The 20,640-nt window shown below is 58.9% G+C and overlaps 2 protein-coding genes across 3 annotated transcripts; both read right to left on the reverse strand.

Annotated features, from left to right (window-relative positions):
* Window positions 1-3,656: 3,656 nt before the first annotated feature.
* TMEM214 (transmembrane protein 214) lies at window positions 3,657-11,142 on the reverse strand. Its single transcript, XM_004710232.2, has 17 exons — window positions 10,995-11,142; window positions 9,927-10,126; window positions 9,309-9,459; window positions 8,923-9,057; window positions 8,638-8,720; window positions 8,150-8,255; window positions 7,958-8,039; window positions 7,759-7,860; window positions 7,315-7,456; window positions 6,892-6,983; window positions 6,582-6,630; window positions 6,291-6,404; window positions 5,989-6,106; window positions 5,368-5,464; window positions 5,015-5,183; window positions 4,723-4,874; window positions 3,657-4,563 (listed from the first exon to the last, which is right to left on the reverse strand). The coding sequence occupies exons 1-17, from the start codon at window positions 11,140-11,142 to the stop codon at window positions 4,437-4,439; spliced, it is 2,067 nt and encodes a 688-aa protein (XP_004710289.1). The 3' UTR covers window positions 3,657-4,436.
* Window positions 11,143-15,673: 4,531 nt separating this feature from the next.
* On the reverse strand, window positions 15,674-19,810 carry MAPRE3 (microtubule associated protein RP/EB family member 3). Of its 2 annotated transcripts, none has more exons than XM_045294165.1 (6): window positions 19,690-19,810; window positions 19,035-19,180; window positions 18,366-18,522; window positions 16,948-17,102; window positions 16,692-16,844; window positions 15,674-16,555 (listed from the first exon to the last, which is right to left on the reverse strand). In XM_045294165.1, the coding sequence occupies exons 1-6, from the start codon at window positions 19,808-19,810 to the stop codon at window positions 16,487-16,489; spliced, it is 801 nt and encodes a 266-aa protein (XP_045150100.1). In that variant the 3' UTR covers window positions 15,674-16,486. The 2 variants fall into 2 exon arrangements, with proteins under 2 accessions (XP_045150100.1, XP_004710200.1); XM_004710143.3 differs by having other exon boundaries at window positions 18,321-18,522.
* Between the last annotated feature and the right edge of the window lie 830 nt (window positions 19,811-20,640).

A 20,640-nucleotide genomic window follows, 5' to 3' on the forward strand; every position in this document is an offset into this window, starting at 1 on the left:
GGAGGAAGCATTAAAGAACTGTGGGAATGTTGTGTTTTGTTGGTGTTATACTGCACCCTGGCTGGCTAGTCCCTTCCTTGTGACCCTTCTGTGAGGGGATGCCCAATTGTCTACAGATGGGCTTTGGGTCTCCACTCTGACCCACCTCATCCGAATCAGTGTGATTGTTTGTTTTGGGTCTTCTGATGCCTGGTACCTGATCCCATCAATACCTCATAACCACACGGGTTGGTGTGCTTCTTCCATGTGGGTTTTGTTGCTTCCCTGATAGATGGCCAATTGTTTAACTTCAAGCCTTTAAGACTCCAGTGGGAGTGGGTCCAGGAATTAGAACATGTGACTAAATGTGCTATAAAGTCATTAAAAAAAATCAACTTTTAGTTAGGCTTTCCTTTTAAGCATAGTTTCCTATTACTGTTCCGTGTGGTGACTGCTCTTTAAAAACAAAATAAACCAACAAAGTAACACCTTTGCTTCACCTCAATCGCCCTCCACTTGAAATCTAATCATTTCTCTGATGGGAAGCAACATGCCTTAAACAGGCGCATTCCTCCCCTTCCGGAATCGCCTGGGACAGACCGGAGAATCCCGCCTGGCAAACAACGCCGGCTGCTAATAAACGGCGCTCATTCACTTTGCTCAACGGTATGTCTGCAGGAACGCCGGGCTACAGAAGGAATGGATGTTTCATTGTAGATAATGAAGAAGGGTGTCATCAAGCAAATTCAGCAATGGGTGTTAACAAGACAGTAACACACTGCTACAATGGCACATCCAGGGACGTGAATCCGAATGAAACAGCGCATGCATCGGCACATTATCCCCATGTCAGTGGGGCAAACCCGACGGTAGTTCCTCAGGAGAAAGATGAGGATTTCGTCGCCAAACTGCAACGGGCAGTTCTACTCTGTTCTCTGAGTAGAATTGTTAGTGAGTTTTGGTTGGTAGTCGGAATTGTTGGTAGTGAGTTTGGTTCTTGTGATTTTTATTCACTCCAACCGTGAGTGGTGGAAGGTCCCCTCAAATTCCACCTTACGCCCTCCAGTCTGGGGCAACAAAGTGGCCTGGTTGTCAATGAAGTGGGCAAAGGAATGCCCTTCAGGAGGGCCTGGTGGGGCAAAGCAGTTTGAGCTGGCTGCCAACGGAAAGATTGGCAGTTTCGGGCCACCCAGAGGTACCTCAGAAAAAGCCCGGTGATCTCCTTCCCAGCTCCCAGCCACTGCAAACCCACACCGGAGAGGGCACTGAGCGCTGCCGAGACAGGACCAGCTTGTTCCTTGGGACCCTGCTGGAGCAGACCCAGGAGGAGGGAGTCGGTGTAGAAGGGTGGATCATGGAAAGTGCTTATTTACATCCAAGTGTCTTCAGAAGAGATAAGGCAGATTCACACTGCTTAGCCATCAGCCAACCGCTCTAGATTCTGTGTCACCGGTGACTGAGCTCCTCTAAACAGGGCTGGGCATGCACACCTGTCTCCATGGGAAGCATTCCACCCAAGGGGTAAAGGCGGCCTTTTGAGAATGGATGCCCGGTAGCCACAGGTGCCAGCCCAGCCACCTTCTCTGAAGACATGTGCTTCCTGTCCAGAGGCTCTGCTCTGAAATTCAAGCTGTGGATTGGGTAAAAGTAACCAGAATATGGAAGCTTGGTTTAGACTTAGGAAAACGGCCAGTGTCTCCACGGGAGTCACGTGGTTGAATTTGCAGGCCCACATGGGAAGAATGGTAACGTGTTGAGGGGATGAGTCAACAGCTCAGCACCACAGTCCCAAGGGACATGTAGGTCAAATGGCCCTAAATAATTCTCCATCTAATTTCGGTGTTAGCAACGGCGGCATAAAAACTGCGAGCAGCCATCTAAAGAGGAGTGAAGACAACCAAAAGCTCAAGGAAACCGCTGCTTCAGGGGACTCTGGGACCACCCATAGGACAGGCTCTACTAGCCTGGTGCCTGGAAGACTAGATGGTGCCCCCATATCACTTTACCAATTGGGAGCACAGTAGATGGTTCTGGACAGGAGGAAAGTGTGGGACAATGTTCAAAATGACTCTCTGATAGAAACTCGCGGCCCTCAGACATGGAACTGAATCTGCTGCCAGAGATCACTTTTCGGCCAGTCGGGCCTGTGACGGGAGCAGCAACATCAGAGAGAATGGTGCTCCTCAGAACGATCAACCGAGGCCCAAAGGGCAACATTTGCTAAACACGAAAAAGTTCACAAGGCAGGAAGGGGCAGAAAAGCTGAGCCGATGGAAAGAGGAACCGGGAGGAAGTGTGAGATGGGGTGCTGGCAACTGATCTCTCGAAAGGAGATGTGGAGAAATTGCTGACTGGGGGGAATGATTTGGCTGCGTACACTTCCACCTAAGCCACGATACAATGTTCATAAAAAGTCCTGGTAAGTTAGGAGACAACCATACTCTAACAGCCCCTCGGTTTTTCTGCTGACTTCCAGCTGTGTGGAAGATGAAACTTTGGACAGCCAGGTGTCTCCTGTTCAACAACTGCCAAAGCCCTGCTGGTCAGGGCAGCGTGAACTTGGCTGGTCAGCGACTCCCTGGACTGGCTCAGTCTGGACCCGCTTGTGGCGAGTGACTGGGCTTGCTCTCAGGGGCACCCGTTAAGTGTGGGGCTACTGCTGACAAAAGGAAGATCCTGGCCAGTTCCAAAGGGACAAGCCACCCCGTCTACTAAACAAAGTCAGTTGTTACCATGTCCCCAGAAGGCCGCGGAGACCCATTTAACTTGGGGCACCTGGCTGAACCATTAGAAACCAACCGAACCCACGTTCTGAGTTGAGTAAGTCTCAGAGGTCCAGAGGCCTGCTGTCACCCGCTGTGAACACGGGGCAGTTGACAAGGACTCAAGCTACGGAGCTGAATCCATGTGGGACCCTTCCAAGTCCTAGACCTTGGCCCTTTGCCACGTGGGGTCTTATTTGGGAAAAATGACCCTGGGTACACCGGGAGAGCAGGGTTCAGTCCACGCAGGCTGCTCAGTCCCAGGTGACAGACCAGTGCATCCCAGCAGGGACAGGGCATGTGTGCCCAAGCCTTCAGGACCTCACTTGGCGTCGAGACTCTGCTAGGCTCTCTCCTTTGTACTGGGACGGAGAGGAGGAAGTGTGGGAGGTCATGTGCGTGGGACAGTGGCCAGGACAGCCTCCCTGCAATTGCCTTGGGCGTGCAGGAGGGACTGGGAGAGCAGCCTGTGAGGGAGGGCCTCTAAGAAGGCGCAGAGTTTGAAACATTCAGAAAACCATGGTGCAGAATGAAACACCAGGCTCATCCTGTCTGTCTCTAGGAGTTCTTCCACTCACTGCCTTAATGAATCAATCACTGCATCCCGAGGGCCTGGCAGAAGACTCTCCATGATTCCTGATCAGGAATTCCCCCGGATGAGCAAAGGGACCCCCGCTGTGTTTCCCAGCATGAGGGGTGTGTGAGATGACTCCAGGGCCCTGGAGGCAGAGGGAGTGTCTGGGCCACCAAGGTCAAATATGTGAGTAACAGATGTCGGCTCCCCTGCCGTCAGCAGCATGACAGAACTCCCGGGAGGGCAGGGGTGAAGGGAGAGAATTATTAATAGAGGTTCAACGTTTTGGTGTCCAGTCAAACAGCAACGGGAATCACCGTCTGGGGCTGTGGAGAGAAATCTAAAAACCAAATCTGTGTCCTTTATTCCACTGGGCAGGCAACCGTGCGCCACATACTGGGCTCGGTGTCAAGAGCTGCTGGCGGGAAGGTTCGCTGGGCCTGGGCCACACAGCTGCCTGGACTCTTGCTTTGCTGGTGGCTTGGGGGGGGGGGGGGGGCAGTGGAGCGAAGCTCTGAGGCAGTGCCCCTCGCTGACCCCCAGCACTGACGGGAAGTGGGGAGCAGGACCATGATGGAGGGGATGCAGCAGGGGGCCGGGACATTTTGACGTGAAAGCCGCTTCCACCAGCACTGCAGACAGGGGTGACACGGCTGCCAGGCCTTCTGGAAGGCCCTCTCCCTTCTCCTCTGCAGCAACACTGTGGCCAAGATCAGGAAGCAGAGGCCTCACAAGTCCAGGGAGGAACCGGTCATCAGAAAGATGCAGCAGCCCCTCTCTGGGACCTGATCTTCCCGGAGCCGTGCTCTCTGGGGCTGTCAGGATGAGGCGGGGAGCAGAGAGGAGGGGACGAGAGGCTGCCAGCCCGAGGACGGAGGTGGGGACCAGGCAACAAGGCCAGTGTTCAGTGGAATCCTGGGTAGGAGATCCGATACCCCGGGGCTCAGTCCCCACCAGAGATGGAAGAACTGGGGCAGAGGCCGCTTGGCCACTTCTCTAGGAGACAGAAGTCAGGCACCAAGTAAGAAGGACCCATGCAGAACTGCCATTAACAGGCAGCCTCCCAGCCCTCAGCACTCTCAGATGGCAGCAAGTGGCCGGAGCAGGTGCAGCCTGACGGCCTATTGCGCTGATGTCATGGCGAGTGCCCAGTCCAAGAAAGCCACTGTGATGTCCCGCAGGCAGACCCAGGCCCAGCAGGCAGCCTCAAGGACCTGAGTCTTCACGCAGCCCCACGTCACCTCACCTCTGGGAGGAAAGAGCAAGGTTTCAGAGGTGGTGAGATTTGTTTCTAAGTCGCAGGACAGCAGCTGAGAGCCACCAACCTCCCCCCAGAGGGGCCCAGGGCACACTGGCACAGAGCAGGGCCCTGGGGGCTGGGGTCCTGGCTGCAGCCGGGCATCTCACCTGCACAGCTCATGGCCGTGCTCCTGGGCCCGCGCCAGGCCCTCCAGCAGCAGGCGCCACATCGGCAGCAGCCCGTCCTGGTACAGCAGCAGCAGCAGCTCCTTCAGAGACTGGAGAAGCTGGCTCAGCGCCCCTGGGAGGTGGGGGAGGACCTGGGTGGTGGAGGGCGGAGCAGGTCAGAGCACAGGGGACCTCACCCTGGCGTGGAGGGTCTGTCCGTGTGGGGCTGCATCTTCCCGAGGACTGTCTGGGCAAGGGCAGGCCTGGGTGGCGTTCCCTGTCTTTGGCTTACCCTCTGAGAGAGGCTGGCGAGGCTGTCACCAAACCAGGCCAGGTGAGAGGCACAGTGGGCAGAGAGAAAGCTGACCGTGGCATTGGTCTGGGTCCAGGCCAACTGCAAAGTGGGCTTTGCCATGGTGAGCAGGTGGGAGCCCCAGGCAGGCACCGTTTCTCCTAGCCAGCTGTGGGGAGGCCAAAGGGGAGGGGGCTCTGAGTTTCCTCAGGGCAGCCTGGCCCCCACACAATCGCTGGGGCAAGAAATGCCATGGCCCCTCTGCACCAACTCAGTCATCACCTCCTCCAGCCACGCCACCACTCTGGGCGCATGGCTGTTCATCCATCTCCCCCGGCCCGGGAGGCACCCACCTGTAGCCTTGGAGGCTGTAGGCGTAGAGCGTGGCACACGCTTGCTGGCCAGCAGGCAAGAAACCAGACGACTGAAGCATCCGGCCAGAGAAGGAGGCTGAGGAAAGAGACCTCCCGTGAATGGGGTGGGGTGGGGGAGGCAGCCACTGGAAGCCCCCAGCAGGCTGGGCAGGGCGGGGGCAGAGGGCTCCTAGGGTTCACGGGGCACAGAGCAGGGGCTGGTCTGCCCCGAGCGTGCAGCACAGGGAGGTGGGGGAGAGGGTTCTGCAGGTGTTGAGAAGCTGTGCCCCACTTTCCTGATGGGGCCAGTGAGCAGGAAGCGCGCAGACCAGTGGAACCCTGGCTTCAGGTACCCCAGAAGCAGTCTTGGGTTAGAAAGCCGGCTTTTCTACTAACCTGCTCTGATCTTACGCTAACTGCTAAATCTCTCTAAGCCTCAATTTCCTAAGGAGGTTACACCTATTCCAACAAGCCTGTGCATATGCAGGCATGTCTACACTGGCAGTACCTAGAACATGCTGAAAAGTGTGTGTGTGTGTGTGTGTGTGTGTGTGTATGTGTGCGTGCATGCGCGCGCATACTTGATCTCACCCCACCTTCCCTGCTTGCCAATCTGCTTACCCTGGAAGGAGCCGTGGGACTGGAAGTCATGGCACAGGAAACCCACCACAAACACCAGTGCCAACAGAAGCAGCCGTGTCCAGGGCAGCCGAGGGCCCCAGGCCTGCCGCAGCAGAGCCTGTGAGGGAAGGGGTGGGTAAGTACGGTCAGAGGGGGAGGGCGTGGGCCTGGTTCCCAAGGCGGGCCTTAGGCCAGGCCCTTCAGAAAGTGGACGAGCACTGCAGAGGTAGCGGGGGCTGGGGGGCAGGAGGGCGGACAGGCCCAGGGCGGATGAGGAGTGGGCAGGAGCACCAGGCCCACACCTTGCAGGCAGCATCACAGGCGGCAGCCTCCTGGTTGGCAGAGTTGCTCGTCCTCAGCAGCTCCTGGTTGGTGAGCCTGAAGGACCGAATGGTTTCTTGCAAAGACTTCCACACCTACAGACAAGGCAAGCGGGTGGAGAGCATCACCTGTGGCCCTTTTGAGACCCTGAGCTCCCTCTGCTTTTCCTTTATGCTGAGGGTCCTAGAAGGGCGCCTCTTGGGGAAGTGTAGACAGTGGCTGGGCGGTTTGGACCCAGACAAGGCTCAGCCTTCATGGCCTCTCACCCCTACCTTCTTGGGAATCTGCTCCTGGGACTTGAGCAAGTGGTCCAGCAGCAGGCTGTGGGGAAAGCAGGAAGAGCCAGTCAGCTGGCTCACTGGTGGGTGTCTCCTGCTCCATCCCCAATTAACTCTGCCCCTGGGACTAGGGGCCCCCACCCAACAGACGGTCCCACCAGGCAGACACAGCGAGCAGCACCTTCCTAGAGTCCTAGGACCCACCCAACCCGAGGCACGAGGCTGAGGAACAGTGATAAGCGGCCTCTTTCTGCTTCCGGGACAGGGACAGAGCAGCAGAGGTGGCCACTCCCACCCCACCTGCCTGGATTGTGACAGGTGCTTGGGATACAGCTGCCTCCAGACACTGGCGGTGAGGGGGTCCACAGTCAGGCACTCCGTCAGGCTTCTCAGAAGCTGCACAGGGGGCAGAAGGGAGAGAACAGAGGGCGCATGGCAGCTGGTGAGGGGGAGAGGGCTGACAAGGGGTGGAGACACAGGGCAAGACCCGACGGAGAAAGTTCTCGGAATCTGTGACGGGGGAGGCCGGGACTCCTGAGCTTGGACTTGAAGATCATTCATCTCCTGGCCCCAGGCCGAGGGCACTGCCTTTTCAGCTGTGCTCCTCTCAGGGGAGAGCACAAGGGTGGGGGTGGTGTGTGTGTGTTGGGGGTGGGGCGGTGGTAGCCACTCAGGGGTTGGTGAAGGCTGGGTCTCTACATGGGACCCTCTGGCCAGTTCTCCTCACCTCTTTCTTCATCTCGGTAGGGCAGGTAGGAGTGGCTCTGGACAGGAAGGAGGGGAAATAGGTGTGCAGGGTGGATTCTGGCTTCGCCCCAAAGGCCAGCACCTTCAGCCTCGGGTAGAGCTGACACAGATGCTCCTGCAGGCTGGGGTGGGGATGGGGAGCCAGGCACAGGCTGTAAGGGCAGCTGTGCCACGCGCCCACCCGGCCCAAGGGAGAGTCAGCAAGCGCCTTGCTGACTTGGAGTGTCCTGGGAAAATCTGTTGGAAGCCAGCGACCCTCTCCCCAGAAAAATGCTCACATGCCAGCCACACGTGAATGTCCATCTAACTTAAGGGTCAAGCCCCCTTGAAGCCCACCCTTGTTAAGGACCTCTGCTTTTGGGTGGTGGTGGGTGAAGGTAGGAGGGCAGGGTGCCACCAGGCATCTGTGCCCAGGCCATCCTACCTGGGCGCCAGGGAGTTGTTGGGCATGTAGGCAAAGTCCAGAAGTGGGAAGAGGTCCTTGGGGCCAATCATGCCAAAGCCCTTGGTAAGGTTGGGGTGCATCCTGTCAGGAAAAACAGAACAGACTCGGTGGAAACAGCAGCACCCATGCCAGTTGCTCGGCCAGCACCCAAGCCCCACCTGGCTGCCCTTGTACTCACAGGAGCAGCCGGTCCAGGTAGGCGATGGCAAAGGAGCACAGAGCCTTGGTGCCCAGCACCGGCAGCATGATGCCCAGCCACACTGTTGAGGGTCAGACGGGGGTGGGGGTGGGGTGGGGCTCAAGTGTGTGCTCACCAGGCGCAGAGAGGAGCTCCATGGCTCCCAGCTTGCCCCGCCCACTTCCCCGGTACCTTTTAGGCCTTCGGTGAGGTTGGCAAATCCTGCTTGACCCATGGCCCACATGATGGTCAGACACTTGGCTGGGCGGCTTTGGTGGGATCTGAGCAGCTCCAGGAACTGCGAGGGGTGGGTGGGTAAGGCAAAATGCCAGGCCAACCACCAGAGCCAGGGGGAGGGGTGGGGCTGGTCAGGGGCAGGGGAGCACTGTGGTAGAGGGGTGGGAGGGACTGAGCCCCACTCTGTGGCCTTCACCATGCTCGCCACTTGCTCGTCAGCCACACGGTAGGCATGACTGAGTTGGGCTCTGGCTCTGCCTTCCCATCTGTAGAACGGGAACAGCAGGACTACCTGCCTCGGGGACGGACAACAGATGCCAGCAGTGTTCCTATTAGTACTGGTCTCGCCAGGGTGTTTATGACTGGTCCTTAACTGGGAGCAGAGCGTCCAGCAGTGGGGAATCTGCCTGACCTCCTGGTGGCCCGCTCAGCCTTGCGCTCACCTTGCCCAGGTTTGCGGTGGCGATCTTAGGCTTGTCGTGCAGCACGGCCTGGATACAGATGCGGTAACCGTGCAGCGACTCCCCTGCAGAGACACAGGCTCTCAGCAAACTGAATGGCGTGCCACGCGGCTCTCAAGGCAGAGGTCGCCCTTTTGGCAGCTGTGCAGCCCCATGGGTACTGGCTTCCTCCGCTCTCCCCAGAGTGTCAAGATCAGGGTTCTGGGGAAAGGAAGCACCGCTCCCTGCGACCCCCGCCATGGGTTACCGCCCCCGCTGGCTCCTCACCCGGAGTCTTATCCAGCTCTTGCAGCATGGTGAACAGACAGTGGTCAAAAAAGAGCTCCAGAGACCCCGCGGCTTGGGACAGCAGCCCCCGGATGGTCCCACGCAGCTCCCGGCTCACCAGGCTGTAGGGGTAGTCTAGGGCCAGCAAGCTCTGTGTGAGAGTGAGGACCAGAGGCCCCTGGCACCTCTGAAAGTGCAGACTCTCTGTCCTGAGGCTGGCATTCTCCCCATCTCAGTGAGGCCACGGCCTTCACAGCCACAGGGACGTGGCATATAAGCCAGGAGGGCGGGGCCCGGGCTTTGCTGTGCACGCACTGACATGCGTGCACCCAGCCCTTTCTGGGCTCTCGTGTGCTGTCAAGCCCGGGCTAGCTGGGAAGACTAACCGTGAGTGTGCTGGCTCAAGGTGGGCTCACTCAGAGGAGCTTGTAGCTTGTAGTTGAGATAGCTGGCCAGGTCCTTCAACCACACGGATGGGTTCCCGGAGAACACACTCTGGCTCCTGTCCAGCTCCTTCTGCAGAGCGGCCACGTCCAGCTGCCGGGGACACGGCGCTCGGGGTGAGGCGTGAGCCGGGCGGGGAAAGGGTAGAACTGGGTGGTAGCGGGGAGAGTAGGGCTTTCTGTTATTAAACCTCAGCAGGCCGGTGTAATGTCCCAGTTCTGGCTATTTAGAAAGCATGGGACAGGCCCAGTGGGCCTCTGCTCCAAGGCCCTTCCCTTGTTCAACAGTGAACAGCGGGGTGGGGTGGGAACACCAGGCAGGGACTCCCGGCTTCCCCATCTCCTCCCTGCTGGGCCTGGGGCTTCTCTCTGGTGGCAGTTTCCCCAGAGGCCCCTTTCCATTCTAAGGAAAGGCAACCCTTGGAGTTACCACCTTGTCCTGAACGCCCTTCTCACCTCGTGTAGTGTTCCTCTCCCGTCTTTCACCTGCTCTCCACCCAAAGCATCCACCATCTACTACCCCACCACGGTCTGTGCTGCCTGGCGTCTGGGCCCACTCACGGCTTTCAGCGCTGCCTCCAAGCTGCGGAAGCGGCCCTGCTTCTGGTTCTGGTTTGCGACGGCCGCCACCTTCTTGGGCTGCTTCTTGTTCCCTGGCTTCTTCGGCTCCACCGCAGGGGGTGGGACCTGCTCCTTGTTCTGTCGCTTTGTGATTTTCTCGAAGCCCAACTCATACAGCGTGCTTGTCGTCTGGATCGGGGCTAGGGTAAAGAGAGGCAGGAAGCGGTGTGTGTGTGAGTGTGTGTGTGTGTGTGTGTCCTGGAGGCTCAAAAGCCTCCTCTCAGGAGGAGCCCGCCTGGAGGCCCCTTCTGGGTGCACTGCTGGTAGTTTTCAGCCAGCACAACCCTGAATCTCAGGGGCTCTTCCACAGGCCTGGGCACGTCTTCATCAGGCCCAGCAGAGTAAGTGGACCCCACAGAGGGACCGGCTTCTCTGGTGGGTGGGAGGCCAGGTTTGCCATGTGGGCCCTACTCCAATCCCTCTAGTTTCCAGGGACCGTTCAATGAACAAGTGGCAAGGCTCTCACTTGGGCAAGAGATCAAGATAAAGTAGGTGCCAGACAGAATCCTTGGTGGGTGCTGGCTGTGGGGCTGGGCCCTTTCTCCCACCACTGGGCCTGCTGGTCACTTTAAGAGAGGGACCTGTACAACGACCGGGGATGGCTCTCCCCGTCTCAGACACCTGCGGGGCAGAGGCCAGGCTGGGACCTCACCGCCCCACCGGACGTGAATGCAGTGTCTGAAGACTGGACTGCCAGTCCCCTCTCATGTGGGGAACTCATCCCGCAAAGCAACTCATTTGATCGGGCCTCAGCCCCCTCTTGCGCCGTCCACCTCCGTGGGGCTCGAAAGAGACCACACGCGATTGACGTTTGCTGAGCCAGGAGAGAGCAGCTGATCACGACGGGCGGGCGGGCGGGCGCGCGCGCGCCTCTGACACCCCGGCGGTGTCTGCAGCCCCTGGGCTCGGGGAGCGGCTCCCACGGCACGGGGAAGGGGCGCGGGGAGCGAGGGTGAGCCGAGGGGGGCCGGTGTCCGCCGCGGCGGTGGCGCCAGCGCGGGTACTCACGGGTCAGGTCGAACTTCCACACTCCGTTGGCCTCCCCGAGAGCCCGGCGGTCCCCTCCGCCGCCGCCTTTATGACTGCCGCCGGCTGCAGCCCGTCGCCCCTTCTTCACTACCTCCCAGCGCCCCGCACCCGCTGTCTGGGCCGCCATGGTGCCGACCCCTCCTGCCGCCGCCCCCTCCCCGGCCTTTCCGGTCCGGCGCGGACACGCCGCGCTCTGCCACGTCTCCTTGCGGGTCGTCGCGGCGCGTGACGTCAGCCGCAAGGCATCCTGGGACGTGTAGTTTTCCCCGTTGGTCGGGCTCTTCCTGGCGAGGCTGGAGGGCTGGTCGCGTGTGAGCGGCGCCGTGGTGGCAAGCCTGCAGCCTGTGCCCAGGGAAGCACGTTGGGACGAGAAGCCATTCTATTGGGAAAACCTTGGTCGAGTGCCACCTTGGTGGGGGCCACTCCACGGTGCGGCTTGGTGGCTACCAGATGCCTTTCCGCCCTCTTGGCACGCACTCACTCTGTGACCTAGTTGGGCAGACCGAACCAAATCCGCTGCCGTCAGTGGAGCGACCCAATAGGACAAGGTGGAACTGCCGCCCTGCGTTCCTGAGATGAAATCTTTAGGGGAGTAGAGTCTTCTTTCTCCTGTGGAGTGAATGGTGCGTTCGAACTGCTGACCTTGGGGATAGGGTAGCCTCCTGCACCAGGTCTGCTCAGGTGGGAGACAGCATGTGCACTGTTCTCTGTTCAGACTGTTCTAACGCGGAAATGATAACGGTTTCAGTTTGTCCTTCTAGGAGTCCTGGAAGAATGGCACTGTACGAACAGTTCTCACCGCCAGGGAAAGTTCCAAGGTCAAACCTTTCCTTCCATCTGGGAAGGTGCTAGTTTTTTTGGTTGACTTTGAGTTTAATGGGCTGTGAAAATCTATTATGAAAGAAAAAAGGAGACAGTGGGCCTGAGGGAAGAGGGGTGCTGGTGGGTGTTAGGAAGCATTGTATCTGGGAGGAGCAGGGTTAGGAGCTCCCCTTCTAGGTGGGTAAGGGCTTCCTTTGGTTGTTTCTCCCCTGCCCCCCTCCCCACAGGGCAAAAGTCAATTCCAACTTGCAGATGTGGCAGGACGTGGAATAGAGCCCTACGCCCCAACCTGAAGATGCATGCAGACAGGTCCCTGCCCCTGTAGGGCCTCCTGCCATGCCTTGCTGTATCCCCGGTTCATGTGTGTGTGAGCCCCAAGACTCGAGCATCCCAGCAGGCAGCGGATGAGGGTAGATGATTGTGCTCTGTCCTAGAAGAGTTGCTATTTCTTGGACACCTACAGGCACAGGACAGACTAATTCTTATGACAGGAACCCGACTCGAGCGGATTCCCATTGGATGAACAGTGGAGGGAACGAGGAATTCCTTCGGAGGGAGATTGGGGAAGCTTTCCTGAAGGAGATGGCAGTTGAAAAGGCTCCTCAGGAATGAGAACTGTTCATGCTTGGGAGTCAGCGTGGATGGAGAGCGCGCGCGCCGAGTGTGTACACCCAAACCAAACTTTCTGCCATCGAGTCAACTCCGACGCACAGCAACCTTAGAGGGCAGTGTAGACCTGCTCTTTGGGAAGCTGTACATCTTCCTAGGGGCAGACAGCCTAATCTTTCTTCTGTGGAGCGGCTGGTGGGTTCAAACTGCTGGCTTTTGAACTCCTTCTGCCCCCAGGGCTCCACCTCCAGGTGTAAGGCTCAGTTGATTTGAAGCAAAGGCCTAGAGCCGGTGTCCTCAAACTCCCGGCCACATGCAGCCCACTGAGGACATTTATCCGGTACGCGGGGTGTTTTTGGACTTCAAAATAAGGTATGTTCAGTGTGTATAGGAATTTGTTCATAGTTTTTTTTTAAACTATAGTCCGGCCCTCCAATGGGTCTGAGGGACAGTGAACTGGCCCCCTGTTTAAAAAGTTTGAGGACCCCTGGCAGGGCCAGCGTGGGGAAGGAAGGAGTTGTGTGGACAGTGTTCACTGAGATGGGAGGCTGGAGATCTGAGATCCTGTGTGGAGGGCCTGCCCAAAACCTTGGCAAGCAGTGGGAAGCCACACCATTCGCTGTTTTGGGAAGGCAAGTGGGGCTGGGTGGAGGATGGGTTGGGAAAGGGGAGAGGTGGGAGATGGGCGATGACCAGGTTTTGCTTCCTGCCAGTTCTGCAGCCCCGTCAGGCCTGACCATGCCTGGTGGCCTCGGGTAACCTGGAGATTGAGCTCTGCAGGACTCCGTTATAGCCCAATCAGTAACCAGTTCGTTTTTCAGTTCCCTCTTTAGCTTTACTCAGAGACCAGCAGCAGCCTTCCGTCACCTGTGTGGTCGCAAGAGACTGCCGTGTTTCCGAAGAAAAACTCAACTGCCTCTCCATCGAGGCAAAATAGGCCCACAGAGGGGATAGAGAAGGGTGGGAGGGGCTCTCGTTTCTACTTGTCTGTGGCAGGTGAGCTGTTGATTGGCATCTGCAGGGACGGAAGCCTCCGGCTACACTCCCTGGGCACCTGAGCTCGGTGAGCTGTGTGCACCGTCTCAAGGAGCACGGAGGGGCTGGGCACAGGGGTGTGAGGGAAGAACCCAAAGATGTCGGGTCAAGGAGGGCAGGTGGGTGCAGAAGGTGGAATCACCGCCATCTTGAACTGGTTCTCATTCAGAGAGACCCCATGGGACAGGGTAGAACTGCCCTGTGTGTTTCCCGGACTTAACTCTTTCCAGGAAGAGAAAGCACCATCCTTCTCCCGAGGAGCAGCTGGTGGTTTCAAACTGCTGACCTTGGAGATCACAGCGCAACCCATAACCACTACACCACTCAGGCGCGCTCTCTGGCTGCTGTAACAAATGACCACAAACCGGTGATGTAAAACCACAGACATGCATCATCTTCCGTTCTGTAGGTCAGAAGTCTGGTGTGCGTCTCAGGAGGCTAAAACAGGTCTTTCCTTGTGAGGGTAAGGGAAAACGCGCTTCCTTGTCTTTTCCAGCTTCTAGAGGCTGCAAGCCTTCCTTAGCTTGTGACCTCCTTCCTTTTTACAAAACCAGGAAGGGCAGATTGGGTCCTTGTCCTATGGCACCCCTCGGGTGTCCCCTCTTGCCGCCCTCTCCCTTTGATGTAGCCCTAGTGGTACACTGATGCAGACTGGGCTGCTAACCAAGGGGCCAGCAGCGGGACCCCACCAGCCACACTGCTGGAGGAGGATGGGTAGTCTGCTCCCAAGGGTCTGGCTTGGGGACCCTCGGGAACAGCGCTGAGTTGGAACTGACTTCACAGCAGTGGGGACCATCAAGGGCCCACCTGGATAATCCAAGGGTAATCTGACCTCAAGGTCAGTAGTTCAAAACCACCAGCTGCGCTGTGGGAGAAACGTGAGGCTTTCCACTCCCTCGAAGGAAACCCACTGGGTCGGTTCTGCCCTGTCCCTACAGGTGTGTGAGTTTCAATGGACTCGTTGGCAGTGACTTCGGTTTGGGGTTGGCACCTCCAACTACAATCTTGATTCCCCCCATGCCAGGTAAAGTGACCCATTTACAGGTCGGGGGGCGGGGGGTAATGGCATGGACTTCTCTGGGGGGGGTGGGAGCGGTCATTATCCTGTCTACCACTTTATAACTGGAGGTGCTGGCCTGACAATGGACAGGCAGAACCACTATGTTATCCTTTTATAGTATCTACTTGAAATAACAGGAAAAACTTTTAAAAATTCGGCAAAGGAACGAAAAACCAGGCAGAGAAGAGCAGGCCAAGGGCCTGGTTGGAGAAGAAACACCAGAGCTAACACGGACAGGAGTATCCTCCTTTGTGGGGTGGCAGTCCAGAGGAGGAGGGGAGATGGGTTAGGAGTGAAGACAAGAATTGCTCATTTCAGGTTTAGGTCTAGCATCATCAGAAAAACAGGGAATGGGAATTAGTCCTTAGGGGAATCAGAAAATGAGAGAACCGGTGGTGTGGGAGGAGGGCCCCGGGGCATGGCTGTGGCAGAAACGGCCTGGCTACCCGTGGCTCACAGGGAGGCGAGGAAACACCCACCAGGGCAACTCTGCGGCTTGGCGACATTCCGTTATAATGTATTCACTATAATGGGGTGAGCACTGAGCCACGAGTCTGGAGGTCGGAATGCTAGTGCTGGCTGCTTTTACCTCCCTGAGCGTGCCAGGCCGCGTGTGTGGACGGACCTCAGCCCCTTCAATGGGAACCGAGGGGCTGCTCAGGGCCCTGTGCCGACCACAAAATCTAACGTGGTAACTGGGCCTGGTAACCAAATGGATTTCTGAACTCTCGGCTCCTAGTGGGCACACGGGGCAGTGGTGCCGCTTGGTGGGCTGTGTGGGCACCGCACAGTGGAAGGGCTCCCGGCTGTTCTTGCCAGGAGCAGAACAGCTGGAACACTGCTCTAGCGCCTTGCCACAGAGCCCTCTCCCCCAGCCCTGGCCCCGCTGGGTCCCTCTCCTGGGGAAGCCTGCCGTCCAAGCGGCCCAAAGGAGACGGAGACAAAGCCCTTCTTGTCGGTCCGCCCTGCTACCCCATGGCCACTTTCCTGGACTGCCCAGCTTCACAGCCGAGGCTCCACCCCAGTGTGGGGCGGGAGAGGATGGCGGAGGTGCGGTGCTCTCTGGGAATCAGCTCCGTGGGAAGGGGGCACCGGAGGGGGTAGCGAGCACGTTGCGACCCAGGCCGTGGCACCATGGGGGAAGCGTGGCCTGGACTTATACCACACACGTTTATTTAAATAAAAGCGAACACATAGGCAGGCTGGGGTGGCCCCGGAGGGCGGGGCAGGGGGACACGGATGGGGAGGTGGACGTACAGTGGGGTTCAGGTTGAGTTCGTGTGGTATGAACCAAGCTGCAGGAGGGAGTGGCAGGGGTCGCAGGGCAGGGCCCGGCCTCAGTGCTGGGGAAAGGAAGCGGGAGAGGGTGAGCCCGGTGCTAGGAGATCATTCTGCCCCTCAAATGCTCCCTTTCCTCTGCCTGACCACTGGGCTCCAGCCCGCTTTCCACTCCCCTGCCATCAGCTTTCCCTCGCCACTGGGAGTGAAAAGACAAAATAAATAAGAATTGGGTGAGCCCTGGCCCAGCCCCAGCCCCAGCCCCAGCAATGGGCACGCTGCCCGTCAGCCCAGGGGCGGGGCAGGTAAAGTGCATGGACAATCCAGTGAGTGGACACAGACCAGTGACTCTGTCAAATACAGTGTGCTTGCTGGCTGTGGGGGCAGGGGTGGGGTGATGGTGGGGGTTGGCAGGGGGCGGGTGGCAGCAGCACCCTGGGACATGTTGACGACACAGCGTGGAGAGAAGACAATGGAAATAAATAGTAGGAGAGAGGGGGTAGGCAGGGGGCCGCCCAGTGGGCCAGTGCCACCGGAGGGGGGCCGCTGCCTGCTCACCTGCCCCAGCCCTGCCGACCCCCAGGCTGCCGCACTGATACAAAGCACCGGCCGAGGCAGGCTGAGGGAAGGGCTGTAATGCAGAGTGGGCATGGGGAGGGGCCGCCCCTTAGTACTCGTCCTGGTCTTCTTGCTGTTGTTCCTCGATTTCATCGTCCTCTGGGGGTGCAAATCCTTCCTGGGGGTGGGAAGTGGGGAGGGTAGGTGAGGACACGGGGCTCTAGGTGGCAGCTTAGGAGCAAGGGCCCAGCTTTCCGGGCTCGGGCTCCCGCTCTCTGTGGCCTGCGCTGGCCGGCCGGCTGGCGCCAGCTCACCTCGGTGGCGTAGAGGATGCCGATGATGCCCGAGATGACGGGGCTGTTCTCGCTCTCGTGCTCCTGGCAGATGAGCTCGATGTCTCGGAGCTTGCTGAAGTAGAAGTCACGCTCCTTCTCCAGGCCGTCCACTGTCAGTTTCAAGTCCAAGAGCTGCCACGGGCAAGTGAGCGGGAGACAGGGCAGGCGTTGAAGGCAGACAGTGGTGGCCTCGGCCGGCCTCCCCAGGCCTCTCGGCCACCCTGGCTCGACTCACCTGCTGGTTGAGTTCCAGGATTTGGGCATCTGTTTCATGGCCGCCGTTTCGGGCTGACGGGGGGTTCTTCCGGAGGATGCAGGGTGGGGCTACATTGCTCAGTCGGCCAGTGGTCTGTGTGTTTTTGGGGCCTGTGGGGGACGTCCTCTGAGGAACTGCCCAGAGGAGAAGAGTCAGATGAGGCCGCATGAGCCCACGGCCCGCGCGGTACGAGGAGGACAGCCTGGTGTGACCCTGCGGGGGCAGGCCCATGCGGAAGGCAGGCACTCTTGCCCTCCCTGCCCGGCCTCCAGGAGGGGCAGCCCCTCGAGGCCTCCAGCCTCAGCCACACGTGACACAGCAGCGAGGCAGCCCTCTCTGGCAAGCCTGGGAGAGGAGCGAGGACCACAGGGAACTACAAGAAGGGGTGAGATGTTGGGGGTCGGGGTGGGAAGAGGGAATTTGGGGTGGGGATGGGAGAGTTCAGGGCCCTCTGGTACGACAGCAAGAGTCTGGGGGGAACACATAGCTGGCTGACACAGCCCCTGAATCTGGCTCTGGCTCTTTCCTAACAAGCCTTAGCCCAAAGCCACATGCCCCCATGGGTGCCTCCGGCTCACGACCTAAAGACACCCAGATACCTTCTTCACCAGGGCCTGTGACTGGGGGTGGGGGGCCGCCCCCACCCCACCCCCACCCGAGGCCCAGCTCCTCATCTCAGTCAGGGCTCTGTCGCCCTCTGCTGGGGTCACCCCAGTAGTCTGAGCGCCTGGTCCCCAGCACGGAGGGCGGCATGCTGTGGCTACTTGCTCTCTAGCTACTGGGCTCCCTAGGTGGAGCTGGCTGCTTCTAAAGCCAAGCAAGCAGGGGCAGCAGCGCAAACGGAGGAGCTGGGTCTGCTATGACGGGTTCAGATGCGGCTGAGGCTGCCCCCCCCCCCCCAATCCTTGCTGTGGCCCAAAGGTCCTATGCTCCCTTCTCTAGGACCCAGTGCACACCCCGCTTCCAGAGACTCAGCTCCTGAGGGAGAGGTTAGGGCTCTGGGCCTTTGGGATGGGGGTCGACATCTGATGGAGTCTTATCCCTGGGCACCCAGGGAGCCGGGCATGACCCACAGCGCTGGCCCCGGGATCATGCTGTGACAGGAAGCACCTGCCTGCACCTCCGTCCACCATGGGGCCCTGCCCCCCCCACCGCCCCCCCTGTGGGTGGCTGGTGCTAGTGGCCATCCTCTTAAGGCCATTTTGGGGCCCTCTTGCTCAGCATCATCTGAACTCCGTGATAACAGTCTCCTCCAGGATGGCAGGGCCAGGCCAGGTGCCGGGGGGCACTCCAGGAGGCAGAGCCCTGCAGGCCTGAGCCCCCGCACTCCCTCCCCCAGCTTGGCCCGTTACCTGCAGTGCCAATGAATTTCTTGGATTTGTTGAAGATCTGTTCACCTGGGTTAGGAGGGGGCGCTACGTCCTGGCCCTGACGTGCCAGCAGAGGGTTGTAATCCTTTCCGTCATAGTTTGCGTCAAAGAATTTCTTAAACCACTGAATAAACTCAAAATTATCTTGGAATTTTCCTTTCACTAATTTCTCTACAGGAATTATCTGAAACAGACCACACAAGCAGACTGTTTTAACCACCTGCTGGTGCAGGGCTGTCCCCCTCTGTCCGTTGGGGAATGGGGACGGTGTCCTCTGCAAAGCCCCCCCCCATGGGGGGTGCCCTCCCCCCAGACCCCCGCCACCCACAGCCTGCATGCAGCCAGGGCGCCAGGGCAGCTGGGTGGGCTCCTTTCTAGAAGCCCAGGGAGGACTGTGCAGAAGCGTCCCTGGTCCCACGCTCCGCATGGGGTGGAGTGGGGGTGCAGGAGCCCCGAGTCCTGGGGCTGGCGGTCACTACAGAGAGCAAGGGGACTTTTCTCGAGCTTTAGAGAGAGAAGTAACTCAGGAGACACAGGACCCAGAGCCTCCCCATGTCGGGTGCGCAGGGTCTGGGGCCGAGGAAGGGAAGGCGTGTCGCAGGACAGGTACAAAGTGTTCCGGTGGAGGGTGGCATGGGCGCCAGAAGGGGACACAGCTCCTCAGACCGTCCTCTACCCCCCAGCACAGGCACCTACTTTGTCAACGCCCATCTTCTTGAAAGCTGCTTGTAGCACCTTGAAGTTGTGGATGTACTCATGCTCCAGCTTCGCTTGGAACTTCACCTTCCTCAGGTGCACGCAGCCCGGGAAAAGCATGTCCATGAACTGGCAGTAGGCGGCGCCTGTGGAGCAGCAGGCTGGCCACGGGACCCTCTGCTGGCCTTCCCCCAACCCCAGCCTCTGCTCCATGGCCTGGGCCCGGGCAGGGGCCACAACCCCAGCTTTCCCAGAGTAAGAGCACTAAGTGTATATTCATGCATGTGAGGGGCCAGCACCATACGAAACCTATTTCATATATATAATGCCATCCTGCCGGCAACCCTCTTTAGACAGCTGCTGCCATCCCCGCTCTATGCCTGGAAAACCGAGGCCTAGGGAGTGGTGTGACTTGGCCAGGGCTCTACTCTAAGAAGAAGAGCTCCCCCCTCCACGGGCCAGGCCCGACGCTGGCTTCAGGGGCCTGCCTGGTCTTGGAGCCCCTCTATTCCTCCCTCCCTGCCACCCACTTTGAGCCCTCTTCTGCGCTTTGTGTTGATTGTCCCCCTTCCCTAGACTCATCTGGGCACCCCCGCTCTCCTCCTCGATCCTGACCCCAACGGCACCCCTCCAGCAGCACTCCCCACCCTCCTACCTGAACAGAGCTGTTCTATCTTGGTGTAATTGAGGTGCAGGGAGTCATTGACCCACGCAAGCATGTCATGGCGACTCAGATTCTCACTGGTCACAGATGTGGAGTACACATTGACGGCCATGCTGCAAAGGAAGAGGGGAGGCAAGGTCAGCCCCCAGGGGCCTCCTGCTGCACTCAGCTGCTCGGTACAGAGGTGCTGCATGGTCCCTGGGCCCAGAGAGGAGCACGTCCCACCAGGGCAGCCTGACGGTTTACCATGCACGTCTTCACAGCAGAGACGGGGGATTTACTCTGTGAACAAGCGTCTCCTACATGCTAGACATGTGGGAAGAACACAGACAAAGCAAGCTTTGGCCTCCAGGCCTCAAGGAGTTTGCAGACAGGCCAGTAGCCCCTGCAGGGCCTGGCGCAGTGGCGCACAAAGATCAGGGATGTCACAGAGGGGTGTGTATGTGCATCTCTTCTGCTCAGAAGGGCCAGGGAAGGCTCAAGTGGAGAGATGCTAGAGCTGCGAGGAGGGAGAAACTTCCAGACACAGGGCGGGCTACAAGGTCATTGCAGACAGCAACAGCACAGACAGAGGCCTGGTCCGGCCTGGCCCGGGAAGGCTGAGAAGTTCAGCAGGCCTGGGAGCAGGGCTTTGTGTTGGGGTACGGAACAACAAGGCTGGCAGGGACTCCCTGAGAAGGGCTTTGCTGACCGCCGCCAGGAGGAGCCTGGACTTGAGGTGGGGACAACAGGAAGCCAGCAGGCATTCATGCAGACAGTGGCATGACCAGGCCTTGTTTTACTAAGGCTGACCCTGGGCCCCACATTCCTGGGGGCTGCTGGCTGACCAGCAGCCACTGAAGTTCCCTTTGTCTAGAAACTGCCCTTAATAGTGATTCTTTGTGTGCTCACTGTCCCATCACCAAAGCTGGGACCCTGCGGGCCATCCGAGACGCGGGCTCT

The sequence above is a fragment of the Echinops telfairi genome, unplaced genomic scaffold, assembly GCF_000313985.2.
Source record: "Echinops telfairi isolate 266 unplaced genomic scaffold, ASM31398v2 ScPeMD7_2573;HRSCAF=3158, whole genome shotgun sequence".
In the NCBI taxonomy this organism is placed as follows: Eukaryota; Metazoa; Chordata; class Mammalia; order Afrosoricida; family Tenrecidae; genus Echinops; species Echinops telfairi.